Source organism: Daktulosphaira vitifoliae, unplaced genomic scaffold (genome assembly GCF_025091365.1).
Source record: "Daktulosphaira vitifoliae isolate Bord-2020 unplaced genomic scaffold, ASM2509136v1 Scaffold_5, whole genome shotgun sequence".
NCBI classification, from domain to species: Eukaryota; Metazoa; Arthropoda; class Insecta; order Hemiptera; family Phylloxeridae; genus Daktulosphaira; species Daktulosphaira vitifoliae.
Window position 1 is genome coordinate 29,504,645 of NW_026099576.1, and position 12,610 is coordinate 29,517,254.

General features: G+C 33.7%; 1 protein-coding gene across 2 annotated transcripts; it reads right to left on the bottom strand.

Moving 5' to 3' along the window:
* Positions 1–2,408: 2,408 nt before the first annotated feature.
* On the bottom strand, positions 2,409–12,226 carry LOC126907234 (runt-related transcription factor 3-like). 2 transcript variants are annotated; one of them, XM_050688348.1, is made up of 6 exons: positions 11,045–12,226; positions 10,264–10,708; positions 7,434–7,547; positions 5,427–5,585; positions 3,360–3,608; positions 2,409–3,186 (listed from the first exon to the last, which is right to left on the bottom strand). In XM_050688348.1, exons 2-6 carry the CDS (start codon positions 10,646–10,648, stop codon positions 2,639–2,641), a joined length of 1,455 nt encoding a protein of 484 aa, XP_050544305.1. In that variant the 5' UTR covers positions 10,649–10,708; positions 11,045–12,226; the 3' UTR covers positions 2,409–2,638. The 2 variants fall into 2 exon arrangements, with proteins under 2 accessions (XP_050544305.1, XP_050544307.1); XM_050688350.1 differs by having other exon boundaries at positions 5,427–5,564; positions 11,045–12,225.
* Between the last annotated feature and the right edge of the window lie 384 nt (positions 12,227–12,610).

The following is a 12,610-nucleotide window of genomic DNA, read 5'->3' on the forward strand; positions in this document are numbered from 1 at the left end:
ATGTAATAAATATTTAATTTCTAAATAGCTAATTACAAATTAAATACTGGCATGACGTCAGCTGCTGAAGAAAAACATATTTATAACCATTTGAAATTTGAAGTACATATACAGGCGCTTATTTAAACGTAAATAATTTTTATAGAAAAATTGGAGCCTTTAAGTTTTGAGGAAATTGTTCTAATATTTGCTTTTTTGAGCAAAAACTAAGTATTAATATAATAATAGCAATGACAAAAATATGTACTACATATAAATACTATCCATATTTAATTCTGGGTTTTTCTCTGAAATCCAAATTTTACAGGTTTGAAATAAAATTAAATTCTCATCAATTCTGAGATGTTTTGTTGGCTTGTGTTAGATTATATTTTAATTCGAAGGCGCATTAAGCCATAGAATCAATAAATAACTAAAGGATTTCCGTTTTTTTAATCAGTTATATAGCCCCACAAAATAATTACATGTGCACATGATGTCAGTCATATTTTTGAAAAAAATTCTAAAAATACATTAGCGACCAGTAAACATTTTTTTACTGGTCGCTTTTTAACCTGAAATTTTTTAAAAAATTTCGATGATTGACTATTTTTGAACCACCCTACTGTGTACGTTAAAAAATATTCGACCTATCAATACTTTATTATAATCTAGATCATATTTTCATAAACAGTTTTGAAAAAGTTATTGATTATTATATTATTTTTTACACCAAAGTTTAATCGTCTATAGACGTATTCACTATTTCCATGGTCGCCCTTTAAAATCTACAGAAATTAAGTAAACACTAAGATGTGTATGTGTAAATATTGTAGATAACTTAACTTTTGAATATTTGGCGGATTTAAATAATTGGATAGGAAAAGTTTTTAGGAACATCGGGCGAACGAATGAAGAGCTGTAATAATATATATTGAATATTTAGAGAGTTTTAGTGAGCAATAAGATGTATATGCATGGTCGTTCCATGCAACAGTATTATGTGCACGTTTCGGTTAAGCGAGAAATATTATAATTAACGGTTTTTGGTGCACAGGCGTGAATACGAGATGAGACTTTGGAATTAAAACAAAAGGGCATATTAGCATGAGAGCAGAACCCAGCAGAAAGCTTTCTGCCGCCAATTGGTCTCGCGGGGAAACCTCCAAGTTATGAATTCCTATGGCGCTGCGTGTGTTCTTCATCCGTCTGTTTGCTTCCTGTACTACTACCACAAGAAAGATAATTAATTTTGTTCGTCATAACTTCTATGTCGTATTCCCAGCGGTTGTTGCAGAGCGCTACGAGAATGAGCGACACCGGGCAGGGTGTGTGGGTTACTTACAACCAGCTGGAATCTCGTACACAGCGAGGCTCAATATGTAATGAATAATACATGGGTTTATGGAATTTATACTGGAGCATAGCACCGTATCCGCCCTCTGATCCCGTTTAAAGTTCATTTACAATGGATAGAATCTTGTACAGAGTAGTATTACTTGGTAGAGTGGTTTTCTATTGTAATAATAACAATTCACTCATATCAATGTTTCAGTATCAGGTTTTACAGTGCATTACAAAATGATTAAACCACCGCGTTTTCTATAAATACTTATGTAACCATTGGTTTTAATAAACCTATAGAAATACAATAAATGCTTAAATGGTTTATAAAAATTTTAAATATCTTTTATGACAACATTTTTATGCAATACCTTTTCTACTTGATAACTCGATGATTTTATCATTACAATATTGTCAAAAAAAAAAAAGACGCGCAAAGATATTAGTGCAACATAAAACTCACATGAATTTCATATTATAATTTACTATTAATAGAAGAAATTCCCTAACAGATATAGAATGGTATAAAATTATGGATTTTAAGAAAGTTTGTCTTGAAAACCTATAGAACGAACTCCTAAATTACACTTCGTCAAAAATATTTTAAAAACTACCATTAGATATAGACATATTCATCCGATTTAATAAAATTTTAAATGCTTAGAGATTTTTGTCAATGAATGTTTATAAAGTTTCGAGGCAATTTTTAACAACAAAAGAATTCGGAAAAAACATATTTAAAATCTTGAACATATAATTTTCATATATCTTTTTAATACAATGTATAAAACAAGACCAAACAGATTTTCTGTAGTTATAAAAATAGTAATGAAGATTCAATTAATTACTGATAAACTATATTTTAAATCATCACACGATTAGATTAATTATTAAAATTTGCCTTTTATTTTTTGAAAAGAAAAAATATTTTTTATTTTATTTATTTAATTTTTTACAAATAAAACAAAAATTATTAGCTGTATTATTCTTTATGGTTAATTATACATAATATCATGTATAATTATTTTGCCTATATGTTTTTATCATGTAACGTAGAAATGAATAACTCATATAATCATGTTTAATATATATATAATAAATAATTTAATAATAGTAATATAGTATTGCACATCTTAATTATTTTATAACAAAAATTAATTACAAGTTTGCAACAATATGTATACAAAATCGTATAGTTGCATTGATCGTGTATTAGAAAGAAATATACACTAATATAACCAATAAACTTCAGTTTTAGGATAATGTTGATACGTGTCTATAAAACGTTGAAAGGATACGCCGAAATAAGCCTAAATCAGTACGGTCTCCAAACCGCCGAATGGTCAGCCGCTACAACCGCTTGCTGTTGAGTAACCGGTCGTTGAGTTGATCCATTCAAATGATCTTCACTGACATTTTGCTGATGCCCGTGATAATGATGTTGATGAGGATGTTGCCTGATTATGTTTCCGGCTGTCGAGGCGTGATACAACTGAGAATAAAGATGTAATGATGCCGGTATCGTGGTCGCATGACCACCACTGCCACTATGGTAAGCGGTTTGATCGTAGCCGTGGTTTGAACCAGTGGCCATCATGTCGTCCGAAGGTCCAATGGGTTCGGTTGGCGAGTCCGCTGTTGACGAATCCGACGTGGATCGTGGACCAGATGACGTAGAAGGCAGTAAGTCCGTTGGTGTAGTCATAACTTGATCATTGCCCCCGGCAGACTGTTGGTAAGGTCCTCCTCGATTTGTCGTAAAACCATTTCGGTTTTGCTGCTGATGACATGATGATAAAATATGCTGCTCCAAATCACCACTTGCAGCTACTGACCCGCTGTGCTCGGAAAACGTAGGCATTGCTAATCATGAAAAGCAATAAATAAAATATATATATATATATATATATATATATATATGTGGTATTATTTCGTAGAAAAAAATTAATTTATCAATTGGTTTAAATAAAAAATACCTAAAAAATATTTTTACTAAAGATAAATGTTCTAAAGACATTACTGTAAAGCGTATTTACCAGGAATTGTAGACTGTGTGTTTGTCATACAACTTGAAAACAAATCATGATGACCGGTCAGAGTTGAATGCAAGTCTGTAGGTGTACCAGTGACGCTTGAAGTTCCTAAAGCGGAGCCAGTACCAGAAAATCCACTAGTAGTTAATGCGGGTGGTGTGAAATTGGTACATCCGCCTCCTCCGGGCCATGTTGAATAGGCTGTAGAATGAGAATATCCCCATGAATGATGTGGTGCGAATTGACCCATGTCTGTGAAAAGAAAAGGAATGTTTAACACAAAATAACTAATAAAGTTATCAACTAGTAAGCATTAATATAATATCATAATATTAAGTAAAAAACAAATTGTCTCATTAAATTTTTAAGAATTTTTCGATTTAAGCTATCGAATATTTTGCATACCCATTACACAAACTTTTTTTCATGTATCTAAAACTACAGCTCGATATAATCCGTTCAAATCAGAAAACTTATAAACTGTTGAGTGGCAATTAAACGTGTAGGTTGACGCACATAATATTTCGAGTAGCGTTTCTGGGTCAATAATTCATTTTAATAATAAAAATCCTTTTCACTAGGACATTAAATGACCATTGGTTTAATGATGGTGGTTTGAATGAACACATAGACCACACATAACTCTGGACTATAATATTGTACGCTGTTCAATAATAATAACACGTGTAAAACCTCCCCGTTCACCTTCGCGTATATGATTAATGGTTGTAAATATTTACTGTAAATGGTCTTGTTTAGGTGCTAAAACCATTAGGCTACAGGTTCTTTGCTACATTTACAACACCAGCAGGACATCGTCATCACAAACCCTACCGATATTATTGTTATCCTTGTTTAACCATACCAACAGTTGCGGTGAATGGATTGTAAAAATATGAATTATGGTGTCAGTGCCACCTACTTGTCATATAGACAAAAACACGCCCAGTGCGTACCTCTCGGCGACTAATGATGCGCTGGTATCATCTCAATAATATTTTTGTATACATCATTATTCGTGTAGTCATTAACGGCAAGACGCCGCCATTAATATCAATTTATCTCGCATTGGCATGCACAATGATCAATAGATTGACGGACATCCTTAATACAAATTTTTATGAAAATTGAGTTATATAATCTTATTATGAATTAATTATTTATATTCCCTGTGGATAGGGGAAAAGAATACTTCCACGGCCCCTCTGCCAGTCGTAAAAGGCGACTAATGAGGTTGCGTCAGGTCGATAGCCGGCATAAAATTTTTGTCAAATAATTTGAGGTTTCCTGAACAAAACTTAGGTGAATTAAATGAATGTTGAAGGAAGAAGAGGTAGAAGAAGACTAAAAAAGAGATGGAGGAATGCTATTGAATGCGATATGAGGACAGCTGATGTGAGCGTAGATGATGTGGGAGATCGTGTCAAATGGAAGTTTAGGATAAGTGACCCCAAGTAGTTGGGATTAAGGCGAGGAAGAAGAAAAAGAAGATGAATTAATTATTTATGTAATCATCTATTGTCAGGTACATAGACGCAATTGCAACAAAATTTTCTAATGAACTAATATTTAACTTCTCCTTCTCTATAATTTATTTTTTTCTAACTAATAAAATATTTGTACACAGCATGCAATTGAAAAAATGTATATTATAAATAACATTACATACATTATTGCCCTAGTTTTATCAGGTACATTTGCTAAAAAGTCTCAGGGACACCCTTCTCGTTGCGAAAAAATAAAACAAGTCATGACACCTTAGTACACCCTTTCAACGCCGTGGAATTTTTTATGAATAACATAATTTTGAAAAAGTAATGTATTATTAAAATATTAAAGAAAACTAACAAATCATTGTTAAAAACAACATTGTCCTACTTTATATTGTCGTGAGAAAATATTTCAATAATATCAATTGTCATATTATAATGAATTATATTTTTTATTGGCATTCGATTTACTCGTATATTTGATTTATAAAAATCATTAACTTTTTTAGGGAACAATGACCCTCGAAATGAATTTCTTTAATACATATTTTTTGATAAATAAAAAATAATATGCACTTACTTTGACAGTTGGCCATGGAAGGCATACGAAATGCCAATGGATCGGCTGTCCTGCTCAAAGGATCCAATGGATTTCCGAAATGAGTAGATAAAAACGGCCTTTGACCAAACGCGAAAGCATGGAATTGCTGCTGTTGTCCTGGAAAGACATCATAAGAACCTATTAAAATAATTAAACGGCTAAGTTACACACTTCGTTAATCTCGAAAAGCGTTTTGGCGTAATAAATTTAATATTAATAATTTTCTGCGTTCATTAATAATTTCCTTGTATGCGTTTAAAGCGTCTTTTATAGAATATAAATAAAAAAAATTGTGTAACCTCTTTTGAAGTTTGCCGTTGTTTTTGATCATTTAATTATTTTAATCGATTATTCTGGCAAATCAAATACTCAGTCACACAACATTAACATAATATAAAAGACAGAAGATAGTGTTGTTTTTACAAGATTGTGTTTTGTCGAAACCCAAAATTTAGGTTTGTCAATTTTCGTTGACGTACTTATTTCATAGATATTTTTTTATGAATAACCCGTATTTTTTAATTTACCACGTTGAAACAATTAATAGTATTAATTTGGTTTGGGGACAGTGCAATGTTGCATTTGATAGAACGTTTCACATGACCCACTCGTCAGTGTCTCGCGCACTTTTCCATTAGTCGTCGCAGACTTGACAGTTGAAAATGTCTTTGCTCGGAGTTTCGCGACCTTTATTACTCACTGTACGAAGCCGACACTATGTGCGACCGGCGGAAACGTGGCAATTAATGACGACGCCCGACAGCTGCACCGGAGAATAGGCACGTGTGTGGTTATCCCACACATTCTGCCGTCCCGCTATACGCGGCATTTCTGCACCGCGTCCCCCTCGTCCCGCGCCCGAAAAACCTTATCGGGCCCCACGACACGATAATAAATGGACGTCTTGGCGAATCGTCGAGGCGATCGGCTTCCAAGATCATTAAACGCGCACGATGGCGTGGTGACGTCCCGTGCAAAGTTCACACAGATTTGTTAGACGGCAGCACGCGGACGGACGAGCAGCCGCCGTCGTCTGTCGGCTGGCTGATCGCCCGACGGCGTCAGTGTCAGCAGCAGCAGCTTTTTTACGACGACATGCTGAAAACGATGTTTACCCGAGATAAACGATGCCGCCGAAAGAGCGGTCGCCGTCTTAAAAAACCGGATTTTTATTTTATTTGATTTTAACACCGATGTCGACGTTTAAAGAGACCGCGCGCTGGCATAAACAAACCGATTGGTAAGACGCCTTTTGATGTTTGGCGATGGGCCGTCGATCCAAAAGAAAGGGACACGGCGACCGACGACGTGGCGGCGTGGAGGGACGTCGTAAAAATGCAATGAGACCCCGCCGGCACGGTCGTAAAAAACACAAGTTTAACCTCAAACGAACGGTTACGGACACATTCTGGTCGCATTTGTTTCCAGAGTCACAGCACATTGACGCCAGCCAGAGTATTATACAATTATGTACGGTGGACGCGGTAAGCGGTGGAGTGCCAACATAAATTAACATCCTCGCGGCGCTATAATAGTACACTCGAATGCCGTTCTTCTCGGTACTAATAATTATAATGACACGTTTACTCCAATAAGCTTTTGACCAACGTGCATACGACCTATCTAAACTGCATCAATGCTAACTGTACAAAATTCTTGCGGCATTCATTGAGTAGGCGTGCCGATTAAATTTCACAGTAGAAGAAATGTCGATTTTTTTATAAATAAAAATAATGTATTGGATATCATCAAATTTATTGAATCACAGTGTTAAAACGAATAAAATAAACCAAAAATTGACTTGATAAAAAAAAAAAAAAATGTCACACTATAATTCAAGTAATGCTTTCATTTCGGGTGTCTTATATTACAATCCCCCCCCCTCTGGTTGCGCCAGAATTACAATTAAATTTAAATCAAAATGTTAGATAAGAAAACCAATGATTAAGCAAAATGTTATGACAAATAATTAACAATATTACTAACTTGTTTTAGATCGAGGTTCTCTTGGTCCGTCAACGGTGACTTTGATAGCTTTGTTGTAAGTGGTAACTTGGGGAGGTGAACAGCTCACAGTTATCGTTAGTGTGAAACTTTTTCCTGTAAATGAAAACTTTGGTAAATAAACAATGTCAAATTTAAAAGTAAAATGTTTATATTCCTCGTCTTTGTCAATTCATACCAAAATTATATATATGTTAAAAATCGAATGATTTAATTATATTTTTTTTTGAAATAATGTAAAATTATTATAATAATCTTTTTCGAGTATATTTTTGAGAATGTTTTGAGAGTAATCTCCTTACTTATTTTTTATTACATTTTACATTACTTTAAAATGGTTTTTAATTTTTTGTTCTTGAGCTTACAAATGCATTAGATTAATATTGAAAAATAACCGAATTTATACTTGACGGCGAAATGGAACCAAACTTTTCGGTAATTATATAATATTTTTCGACTAAAAATCTAAAATTTCGATTGAATCTATAGAAAAGCATTTTTTTAGAAAAATTATTTTTAGTCTTTGAACAACAAAATACAACATTAAGAAATCATAGAAATGTAAGCATGTTGAGAAGCCATTGAATCATGTTTTGACTCAAATGTTGTTTAGCACATTATTGATAATTTGTTATAAACCAACCCAAACCAAACCCAACCAAGTAAAAGACTGTTATTTTTCCATCAAAAATTTTCGATAAATATTCATTACTTTAAATATTTTTTCACTTTGATAAAATATTCTTAAAAAAAAAAATAATAAAACTAAATAATTTCTTTATGAATATATTTTCAATATTATGTAGAAGTATATTCTCAAGAATATTTCCACTATTGACAAAATTCTTCCGTGGATATTTTTTCATTACATTATTATGTTTCAATAAATCTTGATTATTTAAAATAACTGTATTTATAATAAAAATTTTGTTTCAAAAAGTCAATTACATGTCAATATAATTAGGCAGCCAGTTAACCTCGGTTAGTTATTCATTATTTATTGAAATGATACGTTTGTCGAGTTTATGTTGTCACAAATTGACTGTAATGAATACATAATTACAATCGACAATCAAACAGTTTAATTAGCAATGAAAATAGACTTGACAAACCTATCTTTCTGTTAATTATGGATGAACTTAGGCCTCTAAGTTATATTGTTGTAATCAGATGAAGGTTAAAATCACTCTACATAGGGTAACTGTAAATGCAATTTTTTTAGATAAATGCAAATGTTTTTACTTCGAATTTACAATTAATATGATAGCTACATATATATGGATCAGAACTTTTTAATCTAAAATATTGTCTGCTTCCACACTTCATCTTATTATTTTTGATGATAATTGCTTACTTGAAACATTTTAAAAATAAATCTAAGAGTTGTCCAATTAATATTATGGAAACTTAATAAAAGTAGTTGTTCTAGATATTTATACTCGCACAACAATATTTTTGTCAAGTCTATAAATTTGTTATATTTTAAATCATTAATATTATAAACTTAGATCCTCTTTAAAATTACTACTTTTAAAGTACTTAAGGTGTTTATTAAAATTTAATTTTTGAGCTCGCTGGTAAACAAAAGTTTAATTTCGACAAGTTACTAGTGATTATGCAATTAACTTGTTTAATTATTCTTTATGTCGATATGTAAAACAAACATTTATTAACACTATATTTAGTTATGTAATGATGTATCAAAATGTTATTAAGTGATTTTTTTTTTAGTACTGCCGAATATATTAATCAAGAGTTCTAAATTTTATTGTTACTCATCATCTACCATAAGGTGATAATAGAAATAGAACAAATAATGACATAATGTATACATAATTATTTAATAATTATATACAAACAATTATATCATTAATAGCGCTTGAATTTTTATTCACTAAGTCACTTTTTGTTCGTTGAAATATAGTATTTCATCAAGGAATACGATTGTGTGAAACAAAAATTGTTTTGTCATAAAAGCAAATGGAAATGTTAACCGATTATTAATTAAACTAACAGTGTATAAATAAAAAGGCATTTAACAGTAACTTGCGTGTATTTCTGCGAAACATATTGAATTTGTGCAAATACAAGTTCTTCGCTTCAAAAACAATTTTTTATGTTATTTATTAAATAAAGAATGCATAGACACCCAAGAGCTGAAATTACTAATAATCGTAAAGACTTTAAAAGTAATGATCGGTCAGTGTATAAATAATATCATAAATATAAGTATTGAATATTCACGCTGTTCACAACAAGGGAAGGTCGTCGTCATTTCTGTACGTCAGTATTTTTATGTGCAGAGAAGAAAAATACTGTCGTTAAACTAACCGCATGACGACACGAGTTTTTTTCAATGTGGGATTTTAAACGTTTCGAATAAAAAATAATATAAAATTTAATTCGAAGATCCCCAAAGAATATTTTTATTCACATTGTGCGAGTACATAAGTATACAAATCATCACTATGACGTTTACGACTCGTTTATTTTATTTTTATTTTTAGTATTATGTGTAATGTAATAAACGCGCCTAATCTTACAGAAAACCTCAATTCTATTTAAACATGCACAAATGTTATCAAACGACACTATGGCGAGATGTTGTATAGAAATTAATTGACAATGGAATTTAAACATAGTCGTTTGAAGTTTTCTTCCTGTAATGGGCGATCAGCTTTACATTTTCAACATACATTCGTTTTTTTTTTTTATTCTCTTTATAAAAAATATATTAACTCGGTCAAATCGGGAAATTCATTTTCATTTGTTTTAAGGAAATAAATGTTGATAAATATTGTCCGTTACTGACCTCTTCCGCTTCTACCGACGAACCTCAAGTCGTTGAACTTTGCCACTTGATTTTTCATCAAAGCTGTGCAGTTTCTCAATTCGGCACAGTAGTTCTCGTCGTTACCAGCCCGTATGGTTACCGCTGTGCCGTCGGGCACCTCGCCCAGGGCTACCACCTTAAAGGCCACCGGAAGAGTTTTATTGGACCGCCAGTGCGTCGGCAATATGGTACACACGAGAAATGGGCTGCCGGTACGGACCAATTCACCGGGATGCTCAGATAAAAAATCTCCTAATGATCTCTCAGCCAAAATGTCAGCGGTCATCTTGGCGTACGCATCGGAAAGCGCGTCATTGTTTCCGCTGTTGGGCGCCCCATTCATTTGGGCGCTTTTCACGACCATTTGGCGGCCCGGTAAAGCCGCCTCTTCAGGATTACACGATAGAAACGTAACTGGATATTCCTGAAAATATTATACACAGAAAATTAATACAAGTTTTAAAAAATGTATTCATTGAAGTTTAGTAAAATTTTGTTGTTAGCGAAACTACAATGTAAGGAAGAAATTATTATCAGTCAATAAATTTAATGAATTAAGATTTTCGGAAGTTATGAAATGAACAAATCTAATTTTTGACGACAAATTGGATTTTTTATTAATAAAATTATAATTATGAGAAAATCGTCTTAAGATATTTAAAATGAATTCTTTGATGAAAATCAGTGGAATTTTTCTGAAAACAAAAAATATCGACGTCTAACATACTTTTGTTACAAATGATAACATTTTCTTACTAACCTGTTAGTGAAAAACAAATCGATGAAAATGATTTTACTCCAATTCCAAATGATACGACGACATTTGACGTGTCGTGTTAAAAAGAGTGTCAAGGTCGTCAGGGGGAAAAAAACTCGGCAACGGTTAAACGAAAATAAATAAAAGTTTCGACAGCCTTCGTCAGTGGCGGCGGGCGGTGGTGACGCGGCGGTAAACGTTTTTTTTTACGACCGCTTTTCCCGCTCTTTTTTTACATCCGTTCCCCTCGCCGCCCATGTCATAGGTTCAAACAAATAGCCCGTCAACGTCAACAAGGAAAAACACATGCACACACACACTGAAAACGCACGTGGAAAAATCCGTTACGTCTGAATATTTAAAAAAAACCGATTTATTATTAATTCTGTGCACGAAACTTTGACGCGTTTCGGTGACCACCGGAGAAGTGGTTAGCGATAGTCGAGTCGGCAGCACAATAGCAATAGTGGCAATGGTAGACGTTGCTATGCGGCGGTATAGTGGAAGTTTGAGGCGAGACGGTGGCGTATGTGCGTGGCCGAACGCGCGCCACCCGAGTGTACGTGTGTTGACCGCAATATTCGGGTGTTCCAAAAGCTTCGCGGGACGCCCACATAGGCACGCACGCACGCACTTGGACGGAGGCGGCGATCTGGAGGGTTATACCTTTAGCGTGCGCGGCCGCAAAGACGCACGCCGGTGGCGCACCGCCACCGCACTGCCGCCCAGAAACCCAAACCAAAGTCCATCCCCGCGACAACCGTCTCTTCTTCTTTCCGTCCCGCCACCCGTTCACTCGCCCAAACCGAAGGCCTAACGACTACTGCCCGTACATAAGTCCCGACGCTCACGGTACACGCACCCAACCCTTCCGTACGAAACGTTAACCGTACGTGCACGGTCTAATTACTCTCTGGCCGACGCCATTGTCTTTGCCGACGTTACAAGCCTTTAAACCCTTTAGCGCGCCAAAGCCATTTTTATAGTCTACCCCTTTTCGGCCGTTACTGTTTTTGTATTTTAATGAAATTTCCGGGCGCTACCCTCGGTCATTTTCCTCGGACCTTCCAGGCCGTCCGGATACGCGTCCTTCGTCTACCTGCACTCTTTGGGGTAGCACTTATTGTGTCAACAAGCTGTTCATCATTTTCTACTGCAAGTTGGTTGTCACACAAAGTGCTGCGCTAATTAAAAACAGCATAACATCATACCAGAATATATAAGAGAAAAAGTCATAACGTGATGTTCTAACGATGTGTACTTATTGTTTTTTTTTTCATCCGGAAGAAATGTTTTAAACTAAAATAACAAAATATCTTTCTAGCACACATTAAATCTTAATTTGTATTTACACAAATTAACGTTTGACAAATTATAAGTTGTTTTGGAATTGTATGCGAAAATTTTATGTATGTAATTCGATAAGTAATTATCCTTAAGTTCTATCAAAATTTTTTGTAAAAAGAGCTAAAAAATAACTATTTTTAAATTTTAATAAAGTACAAATATATTATTATTTTTTTCTTATTAGAGACACTTAATAAAAAATATGTTTTAAAAGTAGTTTAA